A 22346-nucleotide genomic window follows, 5' to 3' on the forward strand; every position below is an offset into this window, starting at 1 on the left:
ACGTGGTACAGGAGTGTGTGTACTAGACGTCTTTGAACAAATGGTATCACTGTTTAACATCTTTGCCCTTTAAATAAGTGTTGAAATATGGGTATAAGTAATAACAAGTGTGATAAAAATGTAAAAAAAAATGTGAACAATATTTGTAGACTGATCTATTCCATGTTGTGTTTTCCACAGTACAGCCACTGTTACACAAAACTGTTGTGAAGTGTAGTTCAAAATACTGGCCAGCAGAGGGCAGAAATTCAAAGACGAGTCCTCTTGACTATTTGGCATTTTCAGCTTGCCTTATGAAATCCCTCCCCACCGCCATGTCAAGTCCATAAGTGACCACATCATGGCAATGGGACTATGGTATTACTTCTTTCTATCACTTTAGTGTAGTGTCCCATCTTTGACTATAAACAGAGTACTGTGATCAGATTGGTTTTCAACAAAAAAAACAAGATGACAATACACAAACTCTCTCTCTCTCTTTCTTTCTTTCTCTCTCTCTCTCGCGCTCTCTCACACACACACGCACGCACGCACACACACACACACAGCACACAAAGTATACAGATACACACAAAGGCTTCTGATGAATGTCACTATAGAATCTCTGATATGACACGTGGCATTCCGTTCCTCTCATAGACCGACCGACCGGCTCCCAGTGTAAGCTTCAGTGCGCCGTCATAGCTGTACATTCAGTATAACATGGTACACTGACAATGCAGGGCTTTTTCTGAACGGGGAAATAGGGGCGCTCCACCCTCATACCTCCGTGGGTGCACCCTCATACTTTTATTTTTATATATATATATATTTGAGCGCCCCTAATAAATTTCTCATTCATGGGGGGGAACACCCCCCTTCACCCCCTGTAACCTGCCATGATGCTCCCTCATGCCAAAAAATCCTAGAAAAAGTCCTGCAATGGATAATCTAGCTTTGAATAGTGACCCATTACAGTACGTACATTGCAACATGGCGCAAAACAACACACTGACAAACAGCACCAGTCACTCAACAGAAGCCTATATGATCCACCCTATGGAGAAGTAACCTAGGCTGACACTCAGCAATGTCATGCACACGCTGGCCACGGGAGGGCGCTGCACATCCAAATGGCTTGCAACTTCGACATGGAGACTGTACACAAATGATCAAGTACTTGAGTGGCAACAAAGCTTATACCAACATCGTCTAATGCAGAGCTGTCTGTTTTGCAGTCAGTTCAACGAACAAATCAAAAGCAAACATAAATGCCCCAACCTGCATAGCTCGCTTGTCCGTGCAACACATTGTCTATCTATCAATACTACAGTTTGATTTGAATTGTCATATGTATTAAGTTCATTATGTCTAGCTGTTTAACTTCAACACTTAGGGGATTCTTTTGCCTTAAGACATGTAAAAGATAAAAGGTAAAAGATAAAAACTTTTACATGTCTTAAGGCAAAAGAAACCCCTAAGTGTTTGAATGTGTCATCTGTCTGCAAGGATTATCCATGTTGTGTATCATTCAGTGTACATGGCTTGACCAGTGTCTTAACGCAACCCATAGGCCTATAGCAACACTCCCATGTCGGTTGTGGGTGCTATGGTGACAAATGCTCATTCTCATTCCCAGCAGAGGAATTTCATCCAACCAGCTCTGAATCACCTAATCCCTTGCCCCCCATAGCGTGTTGGGAGCGTACCTATGTTCCCCGGGTCCTATGTTCCCCTGTCTTTGTATGGGAAAGGGGAACATAGGACCCTTTTTCTAAAAAAGGGTTCTATGTTCCCCGCATTGTATGTTTCTAAGTTTTCAAATTGTGCCCTTCCCAAAACCATCCCTAAACCTAACCTGTCAGAAATGCAATGTTTCTGAGTTGTAAATTTGTGCCCTGAACAAAACTAGCCCTAAACCTAACCTGTCAGAGGTCCAACAACAACCTGGGTTTTGCCATGCGGCAGCAGTCTACTTGGATGCAGCGGGGAACATAGAACATTTTTTTGAAAAAAGGGCCCCATGTTCCTCGGTAGAGGGGAACATAGGACCCGGGGAACATAGGACCTGGGGAACATAGGGATGACCCCATCGTGTTGGGCCAAGTATTGCAGCGACCCTGGGGGTATTGCCAGAAACTGAGCAATAAACCTGGCTAAATGAACCTACAGGAAGTGGTAAACCTGGCTAAATGAACCTACAGGAAGTGGTAAACATACTAATAGATAGCACACAGGTGTCATTTAGTTCAGAAAATCAGCACTCCAGACTCTTCTATTAGATGATTTACCACTACCTCAAGGTTAACTTCAACTGGCTTACTATTGAGGTTCTTGGAATACCCCCCAACGTTGTTGCTAGAAGGAAAACACAGCAGGGCTTTTATTTTCGTAATCCGTGACTAACTCCTCAATTCTACTTCCCAAACATCTTAGCGCCCCCATCTTGCCAGGTTCAGTCATAATAATAACCATTGTCGACTAAGCAATTGGCACAGAAAAGTTGACGATACAACCCCCAAGTGGCGGGTCCATTACTTCAGTGATGTAGATTCACAGTAACAGTAATTCCCATGTGAGGTTCTATAGTGTATATAAATAAACAGTACTAATAAATAATCTCTACATACGTACTTCAACACCACAAATGTAATATAATAACAATGTTATTCTCAGTCAGGTATGACAACACACACACACACAGGATTCATTTTTCCCCCTAAGGCAACTGGAGCAAGGTTACCATGGCTCTTGTTTTTTTATTATTATCATTTTCTTTTTTTTGGCCCTTGGCTTTTTGTGAGTGTTTCAGGCTAATAAATAGACTACACTTACATTCTCTGACACTTTCTCGCACGCACTCGCACACAACATATACACATACACACACACCTGCTCTCTCTCTCTCTCAACACACACACACGCAGACACACACACCACCCTTATAATTCCTTGACACTATGCAGCTGGACAGGCCCATGGGCATACAGTAGTACCAGAGATTCTTTAAGTATATAGAGATATGCCAACATAATAGGTTTCTATGGGCACCTAACGTGACCAGGTTCCGGTCTGCCTAAAGGGGCGTGTCATAATGCTCCTAGCATTGAATAGAACAGTCCTCAGGTCTGCCTAGGTCTGCCTAAAGGGGGATTTCCCCCCCAATAATAGAACCCGGAAACAATGGGCCAAAGGAACCTCTCTCTTATCTACTCTCTCTGGTAGTACTGCTGTTTCACTCTAATGGCAGGCCACTGTTAAGGCAGTCCCAGTCCCTAGTTACAGGACGCTTCACAACCGTGACCACCCTCATCTCCTCATTATTTTTCTTCTGTTTCACACATACAAGCTTTTTTCCCTCTTTATACCTGACATGTTTCAACGGTGTTACATCCGAGACGGAAGTTACACTGTCAAAACGTGTCAGGTAGAGGGGAAAAAAACGTGTCTGGAACAGAAGAAAATTAATGACTTGACTTAACAAAAAGACATAAACATAATACACCTGCTCTCATCTCATCTCATGCCTGGCTGCCCATCTTTCCTCTGACTCTAATTTGGGGCAAATATTCAGTACACTTCAATTGTGTAGCTGGACCACAACACCTTGTGCTTCTTTCCATTGTGTTTGTGCAGAGCCATTTTGGAATTTCTCTGATGAGTGTGCCACAGTATTGTGAATCTATCAAGCGACTCTGAGAACACACTCTATGTTTAAAATCAGCCCAGTGTCTAATTACATTCCTTTTTTTTGTTCTACAGAACGAGAGACTCTGAGGCTCTATTAAAAATGACTTCAAGATTTTGATAATCCGGTATAATAATCCGGCAGGCCTGTATTTGCTCATCATGTCGGCAAACATCTCTGTGCTTAGGCTGTCATGAAACCAGCAGTGGTGTGTTAAGGTGCCGGTATGCTTGCTGCAGGATACGCGAGCGCGTGCACGATTCGTTCATGAACGCGTTAACATGCGTATTTAATGTCAATTTCGCGCGTGTTGGACACGGCAGCCAAATGCGTCAGGTGCAATATCTTCAAACTCGCTGGGGGGAATCGTAAGATAGACTGCGCAGTTCCACGCGTGTGAAAACTTGATATGAAAACGACAATGGCAGCAACTTTTAAGAGCGTCTCGTTGAGTTTGTCCGCAATTTCAACCATCTGTGATCATACTTCCTTGTTGCACTTTGAAAAAGGAGCATGCACATACAGGAGTAGTAGCAGTATTCTTTCCTTGCACAGGGAGCCCCTCTTTTTGTTTTGTTGTTTTCCTTGCCAATGTGTTCCCAATTTCCGCATCCCAATGCTGCGTGCNCTCTGCCCCCTGGATGATACCGCCAGTATTTTACGTCTTGGTCAACTGCTTTTCAGGCAAGCAGTGCAGTCGGTTGCGCAATTTACAGCTCGCAGCAAGCATACACGGCATTAGTGTGCGTGTGCCTAGTGCAGCTATCTGTAGCCTGTTTGCATCCGTTTTTTGTTTTTCTTCCAACACACAATATTGCCTTCATCCCTCACAGGCGTCGTTGACCAACATTTAGGTCTACGACTGTTTGTCCCTCACACTCCGAAAATCTCAGCTTACAAAGAAATATAGTTAAGGTCATAAAGCTACACCATTACTTGGTGCATGAATAAGATCAACTATGCTCTATAAAACATTCTTTGGAAAATAAATATGAATCTGCACTCTAAAAGAAAAAAAAACAAACCTATGATCTCTTCCTCATTCGCATGTATAAACGTAATCTCTTTTTTGGTATATGGTATTAAATCAACTTCTGTGTTTTCTCTCTACATAAAAGGAAATTGTAACAATAAAAATATAGTGTATCATACATCGCACATAATCAGAATCGTTTACAAAAGATGACATACGTACGTACTGTACGTATGGTATATAAAAAGCCAGGGCAACGAAAATCAAGTGGACTCCTGTCGAACACCTGCCGCGTTCTTATCTGAAAACACTGCATTGCTATGGTGATGGCGTTCTTTAGCAGCAGAGCATAATGGTGGATGATGGGGGCACAGGTATCAAAGTGGGGCAGGAAAGGGGGGGTTACAGAGACAGGATAGAGGTAGCGGTACAGGTGGGGGTTGGGGAGGGGAAGGGATGATGACTTACAAGCTCTGTATGCCCTTTTTCTGGGTGTCGTGGTGTTGATAGTGATGGTGGTGATGGTGGTGGTGGTGGTGAGGGCCATGTTGGCAGCCCTCTCATGACCTCTTGTGCGGGGGATAAGACCAGCCGGGGCTAGCCGGGCACTGGCCCTGGCCATTGAGCCTGTCGGCTGGCTGGCTAGCTGGGCTGGGCTGGGCTGTGCTCGGCTGGCCGGGGCCGTGCTGGGCTGGCAGGCTGGGCAGGGCTGTGTCAGCGTGCCAGCGTGGTGATGAGGCTGGCGCACATCTCGAAGAAGTCCATGGTGTGGCTGCCCTGGCGCGGCGCCAGCATGGGCGTGCTGCCCGTCAGCGAGCCCGGCAGCGAGCTGCTGAGCTGGGGCATCTCCATGGCGACGGAGGCCGAGTCGATGCTGAGGCGTTGCCGGTGGAGGGCCGCGATGGAGCCGGAGCGCTGCGGAGTGGACGAGCCAGACTTCTGCTCGATCAGCTCGTCTGGAGAAAACAAATTGGAGAACAGGAGACATTGAAATCAAATCACTTTATGAGGCGTAAGACTTACATATGCAGTAAATAATACATACACATAGAGTAAAGCTCAATCAGCTCCTCTGGAACCGAGACGACAAGATGGAGGGGGACACCTTACATTAAAGTCACCTATGTTGTGTCTAAAATCGCGCACTTGTGTCAGTGCACTGGTTTCAGTGCATTGGTGTTCAGTGTATAGTGTACACATTGCACTGAGGTGTTCAGTGCATAGTGTCGAGGGAAAGTTTGGACCACTAACGTTGTGCTATTATTGGAAGGGACGGACTAGCATAGCATTAGCTCGCCAAAATATCAGTTGGCTACTGTTTACATTACACAGTGTCTCGTGCTTACATTTACATTTCTTTCAGCCCACATGGTAACTATCTTGGAAACAATGCTTGGCTTAACATGAAGAGGTTGGTGTCTCATCAACATTACTTACAGAAGTAGCCCCTTAATGTGCACCGTTCCACCAGTGGAACACTGTAATAGTCACTGAAAAACCTTTACTACCATAGCACTACACCACTATGACAATATACAGGGCCTTTGATAATACATTGAGACTTGGTCATTGCCATGGTAACAGCTAATTTATAACAAGGGCCATGTCTTACAGGATTAAGAGACTGTTGACCAAACTCTTCTAATCAACTGAATGTCATAGTTCATCCACTACGTTAACAACATGGCAGCAGTTTAGTGTGTGCGTTGTGTAATGTAATCCATAGCCAATGGTGTCAATTGTATCAATTCAAACAAACTGCATTCAGCGCCTTTTTCAACCCCTCCCCGCTCTCTGATCGGAGCCCAAGATCGGGATCCCTCATTGAGGGATAGAATCCATGCTGTCTTTCAGATCCGAACGATTGTGCAAAGCAGCATGGGATTTCCCAGGCTGTGAGGACAGCAATAGTAGAAACACTTATGTCCATGACGTAATGCTTCACAGACAGACAAATAACACAGACGAGCAAGCGTGCCCACTGCAAAACATTCAGCTAATCCTATTAATGAACAACACTTAGACCGACGGCTAAGCTGCTGTTGTTTGGCTGGCGGTGTAATCAGAGTTAATAATAACTGTGCAGCCTAGTGAAGGCAGGTCTGTGGCAACACTACAAGCAGGGGAATGGAGACTGTGTATTACAATATTAGCGTGGGGTTCTACCACACACTTCCAGGTTGAAAAATCAGCAGACAACTTGAAGAAACTCCCGCACACTGACCATTGCGCTGTTTTTCTTTAATGAGCGATATTTCTGTACTAGACCTTCATCAGGTTGAAAAATCAGGAAATTCCTGATTAATTAGTAAAAATCACATGCACACTTACCAGTAAATTGAATCCCAAAAAGTCATTTGGTTCATAAGCAAAACGTTACCCGATTACTAAGCTCTATAACTGCTCTACTTTATAAGCCAAAATGTATGATACCAATGACGTATACATATACTTCCCTGAATGATAAAGCCTCTCTCTGGTGCCTGACTGGGACGACAAAGAATGTGTTTACCACCAATGCTCTGGAAACTCCAGAAGGTAACATAAAAAACACTTCACCTGACTGCTAAGCTCTTGCTATGTGTTACGTAAGCTGTGGAAGCTAATACAGTAATCATATCTCTCAGCAGCCTCAGATGACAAACTGTGTTTACCATTGATGCTCTTTAAAGTATAGCAGGTAACTGTGGCTATTGTTGAGCTGTTTATGATTATCTAGCTTTATGTCCATAGGTAATAATGCTCGGATGATGAAGTGTGTGTTTACCGTCGATGCTCTTGAAGTCCAGCAAGTAGCTGCGGTTGTCCACCTGGTACAGCTGCAGGCTCATCTTCACAAAGTTGCCCGTTACGGGGTTCTTCCTGCGCACGCGGAGGTGGTATGGGTTGACAACCTGCAGAGTAAAACAAAATCGAATTACGTACCCCAGTGAGCCACTGCACGGTTACTGATATTGACTGTTGATTGCTATTGAATGATTTTCAGGGTTTTCATCTTAGATATAATAAATACTTTGCCTTTTATCTACTCGCATTGTTTCCTTTCATTCCAAGCTCACACAGACACAGACAGACACATAGACACAGACTGATCACTTCCACTACTTCACCAAATCTGTGATTCCTCCAGGCCAGGGTTTGGGCACACACATGTAAGCATGCATGCACCCACACACACACACACACGCACACAGTGAAAGCCCATTTGGAAACTCCAACTCCCATTGTCTTTGTGACACAGTACTCCACAGCACACAAGTGAACACTGCACACTGCACACAACGAAATTGCATTTATGCCTCACCCGTGCAAGGGGGCAGCCCTCAGTGGCACCCCATGGGGAGCAGTGCGGTGGGACGGTACCATGCTCAGGGTACCTCAGTCATGGAGGAGGATGGGGGAGAGCACTGGTTGATTACTCCCCCCACCAACCTGGCGGGTCGGGAGTCGAACCGGCAACCTCTGGGATGCAAGTCTGACGCCCTAACCGCTCACCCATGACTGCTCATACACACACACACACACACACACTCACCTTCCACTCGTACTCCAGTTGCCTCATGGCACGGTACACTTCCGCCATGATGTCGTAGGGTTTGCTCTGGCTGCGTATGCCCAGGTGCCACTTGGCCTTCTTGACGGCCAGCGGTTTGGGCTTGGTGGTGTTGAGGGCGTCCAGCGGGCAGCGCGCCTTGGGGCTGTCGGCCAGCAGCGGGGGCATGCGCTCAGGGTGTGGTTTGATGCCAGGGGGCAGAGGCATGCCCTCTTCCATGAAGGAGCCAGTGGGGGGGCTGGGTGGAGGAAGACAAAGCAATTAAAGAAGAGTTTATGTGCAGATTATTCTGCATTTCATTACGTAACAGCTCAATGGTGACTTATTTTTATTTACTTATTTATCACTTAATCTTTTGATATTGTTTTAGTATGCACAAGGAAAAAACTCATCCTCAAGTCGCAATATTATGCCGTAAATTGTTTGTCTGCACTTACACAAAGCATATTTTTATACCTACAGCATTAATGTGGACGTGTATGGCTGTGATATCTTGCCTTGCCTTGCCTTGATGTGTGTGAAGTATATATTTGGGTGTGTGGATGTGTGTGATTGGACAATATGGTTATCTGTGTGACATCTTTTCTAAGCTTTATTTATTGCTTCAATGAACAATGAATGCTCAGTTTCGATGTACTTGTTACAATGACAAGTAAAAAGTTATTCTATATTCTATTATGCCGTAAATGACTTAAGTCTGCAGGAGCATGGTTCACAAGCACATGTCCCCCTAAAATGGTGCCGCCTTTGTTCCCTGAAAATGGCGACACCCATGGGACAAGTATGGCTATTCCCATGGAACAAGCATAGCTATTCCCATGGAACAAGCATAGCTATTCCCATGGAGCAGTACTTCCAGACTTCATTGCCAATGTGTTTTCCAGCATCTTCTTCCCATCCACGTTCTTTGATCAAAATAGACATAAACCAAAAATAGAAAAAACTACAGAAGAAATGATGCAAACTGGGTGGTTTCCAAATACTGACCTAACTCCCTCTCCGGTCTCTATACGGATTTATCAAATAATAAAGGCATCATTGGTAGTGGCCATGGCTCAAACACTTGGGGCATTGACTGTTATGCCGGGGACCTGGGTTGGTTCCATTCTGTTCCGAGCTCTTTTCCCAACTCTGCCCCGTCTCTCTTTTTACCATTTGCTTCCAGTCACCATCTCACTCTGTCCTATCGAATTAAGGCATAAAAGCTCCTAAAAAATATCTACATTAACACATTGACGCCTAAGGCACCTGCAAAAAAGGGTGCTGAATGCCAGAGCCCTTTTTAAGAAAAGCTGCCCTCAGCCTATAAAACCCTAAATATCTCAGCTTCTGAAGCACATAAAAATATGCCCTAAGTTGCATTTAAACATTAGGACCCTCATCTTTAATAGAATGTATTCATTCATCTCAAACAAACAGAGATTTTGAATAAAGTTGTCATCTCAATCTCATGAGCCTGAATGCTGCGTAATGCAGCTCCAGGCACCAGGGCCAATGTTGCGCAACGCAACATCAGGCATCAATGGGTTAGAAAAGCATCCTACCTGGAGGCCAGGTAGAACTCGGAGGCCTGGTTCATGATGCGTCGGTTGTCGATGATGAGGTGGTAGGCGACGGCCAGCTGGTCCTGCGGGTCCCCGCTGTACAGGCTGCTCATCACCTCCGACTCGGGGCACTCGAACTTCTCGCACACCTCCCGCACCGCATCCTCGTCCACCACCGTGGCGTCGTAGGACGGGTCCTCCGGGAACAGGTAGCCCGGCAGGTCCTGCTTGAACCACTCGTGCTCTCTGGAAAAGCATGAAAATCATCATCATCATCATCACCATCACATTCACATGACATATTTTTTATCCAAAGTTACTTACAGATATTTAAAGGGTATGGAGCAATGTGGGATTAGGTGCCTTGTTCAAGGGCACTTCAGCCATGGAGTGAGGTAAGGGAAGGGTGGATTTCAAACCTGTAACCCTCTGATCTGAAGACCACTTCCCTAACCAATTAGGCCGCGGCTGCCGCCCAAAAGCATAGACGAGCATGACTTTGTTAGAGGTGTGCTCTTCAGTGCTATAACTATAAAAATACAGGCACAGAGTCTTTACATTGTGAATTAAAAAATTGAACCGCTCGTTCTCTCTGCAGGAAAAGGTAGAAAGCATAACTTATGTTAATTATGTGTTCATGGTCAGGGTTGTAACTACTCTGTAGGCAGTGAGCATTATTTTGGAGTCCTTGCATCATTCTGATAGGCAGTGAACCCCCATCAGGATACCTATGATGACAACAATGATCCTCTCTGAGCTAGACTCCATTAGTATAACAACGACTGGATGACATTGGCTTCACCTGACATCCTTGGTGGTGGCCTGTAGCGAAGGGGAGTAGAGTTGCCCCGCCGAGACTCAAACCCAGACCTTCTGGGGTAGTAAACTGGAGCTCGGACCGCTACACCAAAGAGCCAGGCTGGGCTGGGCAACTCTACTCCCCTTCGCTACAAATGGTGTCAGAAGTGGGATGGCTACCGTGAGGCCATCGGAGGCTTACCCATTGTGTGTGTGCCGTAATTCCATGTGAGGGACCCCCAGGATTAGTAACCCCGGTGTGAGGGACCCCAGTGATGAGTGAAGCATTGATGATGGGGCACACTGGATGGGAGAAGCATGATGGGCAGTTGCACGAGGGACACCATGTGTGTGTGAAGCGCATGGGTGCGCTTCCCGAAGGGGAAGGCAGTGTGATGGAGTGACCATCACTAGAGTTGTGGGTGTGTTCTGACCAACATGCCAACGAGCCTGGCTCTTTGGTGTAGCGGTGAGAGCCCCGGTTTACTACCTCAGAAGATCCGGGTTCGAGTCCCGGCTGGGCAACTCTACTCCCCTTCGCTACATGGCCCTCTTGAGAAAGTTTAGTGTCACTCACTCAAACTCTCTCTGGCATACTTTCTAGTAGCATGACAATGACCTCCTTGACCTTGACCTCTTTGGCTCACTCGATTGCCTTGATGGTGGCCCTCTTTAGGGACTGTTCGCTATTTATTTTCGGGGTCGTCGGAAGATGTCCACCTTTGATCGCAAATTTGGCATGACCCTCCCCTAGCGAGCTTCAAAACTTTGATGACCCTCCCCACGATGCCGTTGAAAAATGCATGACCCTCCCCGAGGGAGAAGTAATAAATAGCCCTATTCTACCTTATTGTTTGACAAATGTTGATTGACAAACTGCTTACTGAATGTTATTACACCCTGATCTTTAAAACTATAGCTTACTTCACCAAGGCGCTGGCATTTCGCACATTTATCCTCATGAAAATGTTCTTCAGACATAACAAAACACAACGGGGTTGTGGTGTGTGGTCTGATGGTGTGATCAATTTTAGCGAAAAGGGGAAGGCGTTTCTGAGGCTATTTTGGAATGCTTTTTCTAATAAATGGGCCAAACATTTTTGAATGACCCTCCCCTAGCGAGCTAAAAAAAATGGATGACCCTCCCCGCAGCAATGAAAAAAATGATGTGACCCTCCCCTATTTTCTTACGGTGACCACGAAAATAAATAACGAACAGTCCCTTAGCAGGTCTTACTCGCTCTGTGAGGTCATTCGAGTTAGCCAGATGCTATTAGCCTAATAATCACCCAATGACCCAATGACCTCCATGACCTTTAGCTGACCTGATGTCCTTGATGGTGGCCCTCTTGAGCGGGTCCACCTGCAGCATGAGCATGAGGAGGCTGGCTACGGAGCGGTTGAGGTACTCTGGGATGTAGAAGACGCCGCCGCGGATCTTCTTGAAGAGGGTGGGCACGTGTTCGTCGTCGAAGGGCAGCGTGCCGCAAAGCAGCGCGTACAGGATCACGCCACAGCTCCAGATGTCCACCTCGGGACCTGCATACAGCCTGAGGCGGGCAGACACATAAGACAGAAACACAGAGAGGTGAATAGACAGCCCAGCACACACAGACAGAGAGACAGAGAGACAGACAGGTTAATATACAGCTAGGCACAGACAGACACACAGACAGATGTACAGACACACAGACAGATGCACAGCTTAATATACAGCTAGGCACAGACAGACACACAGACAGATGTACAGACACACAGACAGATGCACAGCTTAATAAACAGCCTAGCACAGACAGACAGACAGACAGACAGACAGTCAGGTCAATATACAGCCTGGCATACACATACACACATACTTGAGACAGAGACTTGAATATACTGTACACAGACAGGTGGACATTATGGTACATCAAATGCCCCAACTTTTAAAAAGTATGCTCTACTTTTGGAACATATCTTTAGGAGCATATCTTCCTTGTAAAATCTAAGGAAATGTAATCAATGTTAAGGGGTCTCATAGTCTTGAAATTTTGAATGGCAGTGAATGGGCGTTTTTAGTGAAATCAGTGAAAAGTGTGTTTTTACACTATTTTGATCAAAACTAATGATGAAAAACATTTGGAAGAATGCTCCAGTTGCCTTTCCACTTTTCCAGATTTTAAACCCCTTGTGTAAGTTTTTTGCAGCCTTCCATAAACAAGGTTTTAGCTCCCATCTGCTAATTCTTTAGCACTGTTCAAACACCCATGAACCCATCTTTTAACCATGTTTTGGGTGCTTGATGTGTTGGGGAAATGTAAAGACGATTGCCGCATAGAAAGACAAGAGCACCAACACAGACAGTTGTCAGCATGCTGGTCAGCTTATTAGTGGAGGGTTTGATATTACCGCCTGCACACAGTGTCATAACAAATACGCAGGATCTTTTTCATGGGTCAGTGGTGTCAGGAAGTGAGTTGTTTCAAAAAGCTGCACAGACACACACATCTAACACATGTAACCCTAACCTTTGTCATACGGTCATTCACACTGTACATATATGGTACATAATATGGTGACCTCTGACCTTCCGGAGATGACCTCTGGGGCGGCGTAGTTTGGAGAGCCACAGCTGGTCCGCAGGAACTCCCCGTCTGACATCATGTTGGATAGGCCTGGGAGACGAATGAAAACACGCCACACATATTGAAAGAGTGGTTAGTATGAGATAGTCTGTTTTATCTTAAAGTCTATTGCTTGTAAACATCTAGCCTGCCTATTGGACACCAGATGGAAATTAGCCCTTGGGCTACAATCTGGCATGTTTACATATATGTACATGTATGTATATGTTCATTAATGTGCAATGTCCTGAACAAATAAAGTAAAGTAAGTATGAGATCGAACATGGCAACACCATTGTCCATGGACAACTTAGTGAAAGCTGAAACCATTCTGGCTAATTATGTTGCTAATTATGTTGCTAATTATGTTGTTAATGTCCTCTATCCATGTCAAATAAACCATGTCAAACGACAGGGGACAAGGAGGTGAGGGCTGAGATGAGACGAGCAGACCTCATCTAACCCATGGCGTGTCCTAGGAGCAACAGCGTAAGGAGAGAGTTCAGGGCATTTGTTTTGGCTGGTGCTGCCACGGCAACCGCGGGCACTACCTAGCAATCTAATGAGTGGCTAACGAGATTAGCGCAGAAGGAGCTCGGGAGGTTATCTTTCCAAGTCAAAGCCGGCTATCTGGACGCAAAGGTCCAAGCGTTCGCCTAGAAAGGTCACGAAAGCTTTTAAGTGTTAATGGGTTACTGCCATTGTTGAGGAAGAGACAGGAGTACTTCTTGGATTTCTTGGATAAACTTCTTCGATAAGAAGGAACATTTGGGTGCGAAAAAATGCAGAAAAAAGGCACTCTCAATTCTTACACGTATCTACTGTATTTATTGAATACTAGTGGAGTGGTGTAAGCACTGAGATTGCATTTTTTTGTACTTTACGTTACTGGTATTGTTTCCCACTGTCAGGATCAGAAATGGCCACTTCTGCATCCTGCATTTTCTTATTTAAGAAAAAAACGTACATTGCTTTGCACTTTTAACAGAGCAGCAAAGTCCCAACACTACATTCATAGCTCTAGTAGGTGTAGCTGTTTTCCTTTCAAGTGTCCATGAATGAAATTGAACACCACATAATAGTGGTGTCACATGCAAGGTTACTGAAAACAGTCTCTCTCACTCGACTCTGTGTGTGTGTGTGTGTGTGTGTGTGTGTGTGTGTGTGTGTGTGTGTGTGTGTGTGTGTGTGTGTGTGTGTGTGTGTGTGTGTGTGTGTGTGTGTGTGTGTGTGTGTGTGTGTGATTTCCCTAATGCCTAAATATACGCAAGGGTGTGCTATATGTTCAATATGTTGTACAATGCACATTCAATGTACAATTCACATTCAATTGTATTCATGTATGCTTATAGACACCATGGTTTCCTTTGGTATTAACAAAAGTTACTCTACCTACTCTACTCGGCGCCCTGCCTTGGTTTGTTTGGCTGACAGTAAGGGTAAGAGGTTTAGAAATATGTGAGCTCTGCATGCCTCCACCGTGCCCGGTGTCCAGTGTGAGTTCACTGCAGTTTAGGGTTGCCTTCTCCACTGTGGAGACCTATCGAATGACACCGGACACGGCAGGAACCCCCTTCTCCATGTGATGAGAGTAAACACTGGTCACTGCTGAAAGCCTCTCCAACTCACGTCCGCTCGAAAGGTGATGATACAGTAGAGCAACATTTTTGAGCAACACATGTGCGCAACAATACAACATGGTTGTATTTGGTGTCACTACAACACCTTTGTCAGGAAAACTTGGATCAGCAGTAGAGAAATTTTCCCTGATCATTTTATCGGAAAATTAGTGGGAGTCAATCATGTTTGTTGCCAAGTAAAGCTAGATTTATGCTTCGCTCGCATAGAATCTGCGTCCGTCCGTTTTCTGTCTATGCGAGTCCACGCCCCCCTCTCAGAGGCTCTGCGCCCGTCGTCTAGCGCCTCGAAAAAATTCTAACTAACCCTCGGACGGACGCGGAGTACGCAGACAAAAAGGCACTATGATTGGCCGTCTCGCTACTTCCTTGTTCTGTTCTTGTGGCAGCGCAATGCCAGTAGTTTGCGAGAGCAGAGCTGTATTCTGTTAAAAACTTTATTAATGCCTTGTGTGTAAATGTGTGTAAATACACGAAGCTAAGCTAAGTAACAAACAATGCATCAGTTGAACACTCGTGGCACAATGCCTGCGGTTTTACTACCGTTCCTCCACCGAATGTAAACACACATCGGCAGAATCAACTGTCTTTACATGCTTGCATTTTCTGCTCGTGAAAACAGACTGGGTATGTCAAATAATGATACCACTGCATTGCCTTTGCAATTTGTGTGAAAATACCTAGCTAACCGGGATAGAAAGCAACATTGCTTAATAATGACCGCAGTGCTTACAATGTAGTGAAAGTAGCCTAATCGCGCAATTTCAAATGTGGCTGGCAACGAGACCTCGGACCTCGCAGAGCTCGCAGATGCATGAATACAAAATTGGTTCGTGGCCACTCCCACGCGACTTTTCACGCTCGCAGTTGCTGAAGTCTAATCTGACCTTAACACTACCCAAAAGGTTGCCTGTGTATCATCACCTTGACTCACATCCTCTATTAGCCAGGCCGCGCCCTCCTAGCGACGCAACACCTTCGGCGCTGCAACTAGTCAGGTCAAGAGCAATGCCAGTACTGTCTGAATTCCCCAAAAAAAGGGAACTCCTTTCACTTTGTTGGGAAGCAAACAACCATAGGCAAAGCAAGGGAGGCGGGTCAACCATGCCGTTTGGGAAACGTTAATTGTTATGCTCTTGGTCAGACCAAGTCTCGAAGAGATTTGAACGATAATGATAATCAGGCTAATCCTCTATAACTTTTCAACTCGCTACTTGTCCCCAGTGGGGCTATATCTTGTGTGGTATTGTCTTAAATTTGAAATCTTGAAAGGTAATGATACACAGAGTGACTTGTTGAGCAATGTTGCTGAGGGCAACGATTGACTAATTTTCTGATGGAAGGATTAAAATAAATTGCCAGCTGATGACCCAATTTCTCTCAGAAAAAATGTTATAGTGATGAACAGCCCAAACAACACCTTACAATATTGTTTCCCAGATATGCTCCAAGTTACCCTGTGTATCATCACTGTAACTCTAGTCATCTGTTTTGCTGATACCACGGAGGAGTTTTGAGAGCGACATTGACATGTTTGATTTTGCTAATCGGCAAAGCGTCTCTGGATGGTCAGCCAGACAAAGATATGAACACTCCAATTGTTTTGGCTGAATCGCGCCATAGCAGCTCATGACTATATTAGCGGACTTTAAAGGTACACTGTGCAGGAAATGGTCAAAAAAGGTACTGCAACTATGCTGCTCATTGAAACTGGGCTGCCTATAGCCAAATTTGATTTTTATATGAAAGTTTACTAAGTAATAAACAAATATTTTCTAGTATGATACAAGTAGAGTCATTTTTGCAGCTAAAAATTGATATTTTTGGAAATTCAAAATGGCGGACCATGGAGAAGATCCCCCTTTTCATGTATGAAAAGTGCTATTTTTCCAGTCACAATGAATACTAAGAATTTGATGGTGGTGGTAAATATTCATGAAAAAGGTAACATTAGTGAATGGGCAGCTTGAATTCTGAAAATAAACAACTAAACATCTCACACAGTGTCCCTTTAAAATCGCTGAAATTCGCTCTGGTCAGCCAGGTCGCTTCGCTCCCGGTGAATTCACTTCAATTCAACTTCAGTTCAATTCACCGAGTTCAATTCACCAGTTACGCTGGTGCCGTTGACCCAGGATGGGAGTGAGGTTTAGCGCGGTGAGTGTAACAGAGACCAACTAGCAGAGTGTAGTGTGGAACATTAGTAAACCTCCCTCCCGAAGCCTCATACAGCTCAGCGATATCGTGCTGTGCCTTCCATACTCGAACTGTTGCGTTGACTAGGAGCGGGCCAGTTGGAGACCCGAGGGGCAGACCGCGCAGGAACAACTCAGTTACACACCCACAGTAACAGGGTGTTGAGGAACCTGCAGCCTCTATTGACATACAGGAAATAGGCTACTGTGACAGGGCAGTTGTAAAGGCTGCACCTCTCTCGAACAAAAAGTCGGCAATCTTGGCATTTATGCTGCCATCCATACACACACACACTCACATTTGTTTTCTTGTGACCACCACCTCTCCCCTCTCTGTCTCTGTCTCTGTCTCTCTCTCTCTCTCTCTCTCTCTCTCTCTCTCTCTCTCTCTCTCTCTCTCTCTCTCACCGAAGTCTGCTATCTTGGCGTTCATGCTGCCGTCCAGCAGTACGTTCTCTGGCTTGAGGTCGCGGTGCACCACCATGTGCCGGTGGCAGTAATCCACTCCGGAGATAATCTGCTGGAAGAGACGCCGAGCCTCATGATCCTCCACCTGCTCAACAGACAACACAGAGAGAGAGGAAGAAAGAGGAAAAAGAGAGAGAGAGAGAGAGAGAGAGAGAGAAAAATATTGTTTATACACTGCATATACACACAAACACACAAACATACATACATGCACACAGGCCTGTTCACTATATTCACACACAGGCACGCACACACACACACACACACACACACACACACACACACACACACACACACACACACACACACACACACACACACACACACACACACACACACACACACACACACACACACACACACACACGTGACCCACATACACGTCGTAAACACATACAAACGTAAATGCGGGCATGCGCACGCGCGTTCACGCTCACACACACAAACACGCACGCTCACACACACACACGTATCTATCCATACATGAATGGCACGCTGTGCACGGTTAAACAAAACAGCACCTGCTCTGACATAAGCCGAGCTAATTAAAACACACACACACACACACACACACACACACACACACACACACACACACACACACACACACACACAGAGCAAAGGAAAACAAATCCAGTTATCTCATTCATAGCCAGAGTAATCTTCGTGCATAGACAACCTTTATCTCTTTATCTCTAAAAAATAAAAACAATTATTTAAAAAATATCAAAAAATGCCAAACAGTGACGTCAACACAACAAAACTGAGGGCCCCACATGTTTCAACAAGCTTATATTTCTGTCTATTTTCAAGTAAAAAATACCCAGTCATTCGAGTCCATTTTAATTTATACAAGCAATACAAGACAGATTTTCTTGATCTGATAATAGGTCACTTGGTCAGCAAAGCTGATTATCTAGGTGAAACAGTGATACAAAAAGTAAAAGTAAAAGGGAAAAACCCTGCCAGAGATTCTCTCCAACACAGGTTTGACCTCTCCAAGTAACTGGCTGTGACTCAATATCATATCAAGAAAATGTCTGTAAAATGCTTGTATTGGCAAGTGTTTAAAACTAGGTTTTAGGTCTCAAAATTCCAGTTCTACAATTCTAGTGAGTTATTGGAGGACTTTAATGGTCAATTAGGATTGACATGACTGTCTGGGCATTTTTATTTTAAAATAGACAAACATAAGCTTATTGAAATGTGTGGGGCCATAAGTACGTAATTGTCCATGTGTTCATGCACAGTTTTGATGCCCTGCATGAAAATACGCAATGAAAATCCACGAAAATAAAGAGAATGCACAAATGAGAAGGTGAGTCCATACTTTTGGCCTGTACTGTTTATATATATATAACTACTAATAACTATTGTTATTAGCTTTTATTAGTAATATACTGTAGTGACATACAGTTATTACCATGTGCTATAGCATTACTATGACATATAATAAAGTACTTTACTATGGTACAGAACAAAAATAGGTAGTAAACCCCATCTATGGCTAATATGCTATTTTAAGCGTCTCGAAAACATGACTAAACAGAGCAAGTGGTGAATCACCTCACAGTGAGTAGATGAGAGTCCTAATTAAACCCAAGGGGCTGGCATTTGGGACTACTTTGTAGTGCACGGTGCAGGATCTGGGCTGGGATTTAGGACTATTTTGTAGTGTGTGGTGCAGGATCGGGCTGGCGTGTGTCTATTATTAGATAAGAGGAGGCCTTGTTGAAAGGTGCGTGGGGCAGGCCAGAGTAGGCCAAAGGCTAATCTGGGAGGATCCAGAGAGCCGGCCTCTTACTTACTACACACTATCCTCATCTGGGCTCACTAGCCTGGCCTTACAACACACAATCCTCATCTGGGCTCGCTAGCCTGGCCTTACTACACACTAGTCTCATCTGGGCTCACTACCCTGGGGTGAATTTATCAAAACCAAAGTTGCTTACTACATTAGCTACTTTGTTGTTTTCAATGCATTTTCCCAATGGCAACTACCGAAGTTGCTAACAGGCTAACAACTTCTCTTTTGAGAAACTCACCCCAGGCCTCTTACTTACAACACACTATCCTCATCTGAGCTCGCTAGCTTGGCCTCTTACTTACGACCTCATCCAAGAGATGGCCTCTTACTTACAAACCATCCGCATCTGGGCTCGCTAGTCTGGTCTCTTACTTATGCAATATCCAGAATGGCGGCCTCTTACACATTATCCTCATCAGGTCTTGCTAGTTTTGGTCTCTTACTTACTACACCATCCTCATCTGGGCTTGCTAGCTCAAAATGTTGTGATTGTTCTGAACGGCTCCTAGACATGAACGATGGGAACCAAATCACAGCTGGGAAACCACTTTTCTCCATTTTTTTTTCTCGTTTTGAGCATGTGGCCTTTATGACAAGAGAACATTTTGAGAAAAATAGGAGTGTCTCAGAGAAAGGTAGGAACGGTCTAGAAGGTCAGTTGTTGCTTGGACAATATGAACCAGAGGTAGCTTCTAAAAATGCTATCTTCTTAACACTGCATAAATATTGCAATACATTTCAAAGGAGCCAGTTTTTTTAATGGCTCTTTGAAGTGAACGAGCCACTATGATCCCGTCAAGCACAATTAATCCCATCTCTACTAGCTTTCCCCATGCTGAGAGTGCAGGTACTGTATACAGCTGAACACCCACTGGTGATCTATGGTAATGACCATTTATTAACATTAAAAATATGTCTGTCTACGACTCACACCCTCTCCACAGGCGTACCCCAAGGATCAGTGCTGGGACCCCTTCTGTTTGCAATATACACCTCCTCCCTGGGACGTGTCATTCAAACACATGGGTTCTCCTACCACTGCTATGCTGATGACACCCAGATGTACCTGTCGTTCCGTCCAGATGACACCGCGGTTTCGGAACGCATCTCTGCCTGCCTCACCGATTTGTCAAGATGGATGAAGGACCACCACCTACAGCTGAACCTGGCCAAGACAGAGCTCCTGGTGATCCCAGCTAAAGAGTCGCTCAGTCACAACATCAACCTCAAGATAGGCTCCACCATCGTGACCCCAAACAAAGTCGGCAAAAACCTTGGCGTCATGATTGATGATGAGCTGTCATGCTCCAAATACATCGACTCAGTCACCCGGACCTGTCGATTCCAGATGTCCAACGTACGGAATATCAGACCTGTGCTGACACAATATTCTACACAACGACTGGTGCAGGCCACTGTCCTGTCCCGCGTTGACTACTGCAACTCACTCATGACAGGCCTACCTGCTTGTGCGCTAAAACCTCTGCAGATGATCCAGAATGCGGCGGCACGGTTGATATTCAATCAACCCAAAAGGACCCATGTTACTCCTCTATTTATTGAGTTGTACTGGGTACCGATCGCCGCCCGGATCAAGCACAAGGCATTGACCCTTGCCTACAAAACCATCACAGGAACGGCCCCAGCGTATCTGAAGGACCTACTAACGCCCTATGTTACTGGAAGAGAACTGCGCTCATCCAGCACAAGCCGTCTGGCTCTACCATCCAGTCGCTCTAGGTACTCCCAGTCAAGATTGTTCTCTGTTGTGGTACCCAAGTGGTGGAACGGTCTCCCAGAGGCAGCAAGACTAAGCACATCTCTTGCAGCCTTCAAGAAACAACTGAAGACCTTCCTCTTTCGAGAGAATCTACTAGACTAATGCTTGAACTGGCCTTGCCCCAGGGCAGACTCCTGACATGATGTTTAGTTTAGTTAGTTTGTGTGTGTGTACTCGTTATTTACTCTTTAATTAAAAAAAATAAAAATAAATAAATAATAACCCCTCTGCAACTGCACTTATTGTTCTGTATATCTCCTGTGCACATTGTATTTGCTTGTGATGTTGGCTTGAATATGTCCTCTTTTGAAAGTCGCTTTGGTTATAAAGCGTCTGCCAAATGCAATATAATGTAATGTAATGTAATTAAAAAGCATTTAGAAATATTGTTTTATTTAATTACGTATTGTGAAAAGCCCAATAACTTGTCATCACACTATGAAATTTGCCTATTCCCCATACAGTACTAGACCACTTCTTGGAACAATTCCAATTCTAATGGGATAAGGGACCAGTCTCTATTGAGCATTTCCGGATGAATGGGGTATGGTTAAAGCAATGGCACACCAGTTCTGTTAGCAGGTGAGTGAAGGAAGGGGTGGTTTGATTGACTGTAGTGTCAACCAGTAGCATACGGAGGCATTTCAAAAACACAAGATAGATAGGACTTTGTCTTAAGCACTTTGAGAAGTGGGATGACAATGTAAATTGCCAGACCAAATGCTCAGAGTCAGTTGCAGTCGTGGTAGCCAGGCTTATGGCTACAGTGCAGCTGCATAGCAATACATTGTATTGAATACAGCAATAAAACCATACAGAAAAGTGTTAGTGTTGACAGTGAATGTGGTATGTGCCTTACCCTTCCGTGCTTACAGATATAGTCAAAGAGTTCCCCTCCCGACACATACTCCATCACCATGAAGAAGTCTGTCGGGGTGCTTATCACCTGATACCTGAGAAGACAAAACAAAACAAAACAAAAAGGGGCCACGACCCAGTTTAGACTACCAGCCAGGGACCTACCAGGACGTTACCACAAACTCCTTTACATATAAATACATAGTTAAATTACTCTTAATCATTCATCAAAACTCTTTTCAACTCATCCAAATGAAGTATAATTCACCAAAAATAAAAATAATTTAATATCTTTTTTCTTTGTGTATAAAACAGATCATGAACTCCGAAAATGCCCTCTTCTGTATGGCATGATCTCCGAAAGGATGCAAACAATCTTGCACAGTGCCATTTGATCTGTCCAGCTGTCTATGTAGGTGAGGCAGGGTGGGTATTGTTATCACACCTCTATACTCCAGCTTGA

The 22346-nt window shown here is 44.7% G+C and overlaps 1 protein-coding gene and 1 long non-coding RNA gene across 2 annotated transcripts in view; both read right to left on the minus strand.

Annotated features, from left to right (window-relative positions):
• Positions 1-1756: 1756 nt before the first annotated feature.
• On the minus strand, positions 1757-3877 carry LOC134450812 (uncharacterized). Its single transcript, XR_010035155.1, has 2 exons — positions 2164-3877; positions 1757-2131 (listed from the first exon to the last, which is right to left on the minus strand). It is a non-coding gene; the product is annotated as an uncharacterized LOC134450812 (long non-coding RNA).
• Positions 3878-4402: 525 nt separating this feature from the next.
• The window catches only part of prkaa2 (protein kinase, AMP-activated, alpha 2 catalytic subunit), a 24225-nt gene continuing 6281 nt past the window's right edge, over positions 4403-22346 (minus strand). The window contains exons 3-10 of the mRNA XM_063200805.1: positions 21885-21978; positions 17379-17523; positions 13102-13189; positions 11861-12085; positions 9738-9983; positions 8176-8431; positions 7408-7534; positions 4403-5596 (exon numbers count right to left, since the gene is read on the minus strand). Coding sequence (XP_063056875.1) covers positions 5355-5596; positions 7408-7534; positions 8176-8431; positions 9738-9983; positions 11861-12085; positions 13102-13189; positions 17379-17523; positions 21885-21978 — 1423 coding nt within the window. The 3' untranslated portion in view covers positions 4403-5354. The remainder of the gene's footprint in view (positions 5597-7407; positions 7535-8175; positions 8432-9737; positions 9984-11860; positions 12086-13101; positions 13190-17378; positions 17524-21884; positions 21979-22346) is intronic.

This window comes from Engraulis encrasicolus, chromosome 6, assembly GCF_034702125.1.
Source record: "Engraulis encrasicolus isolate BLACKSEA-1 chromosome 6, IST_EnEncr_1.0, whole genome shotgun sequence".
NCBI classification, from domain to species: Eukaryota; Metazoa; Chordata; class Actinopteri; order Clupeiformes; family Engraulidae; genus Engraulis; species Engraulis encrasicolus.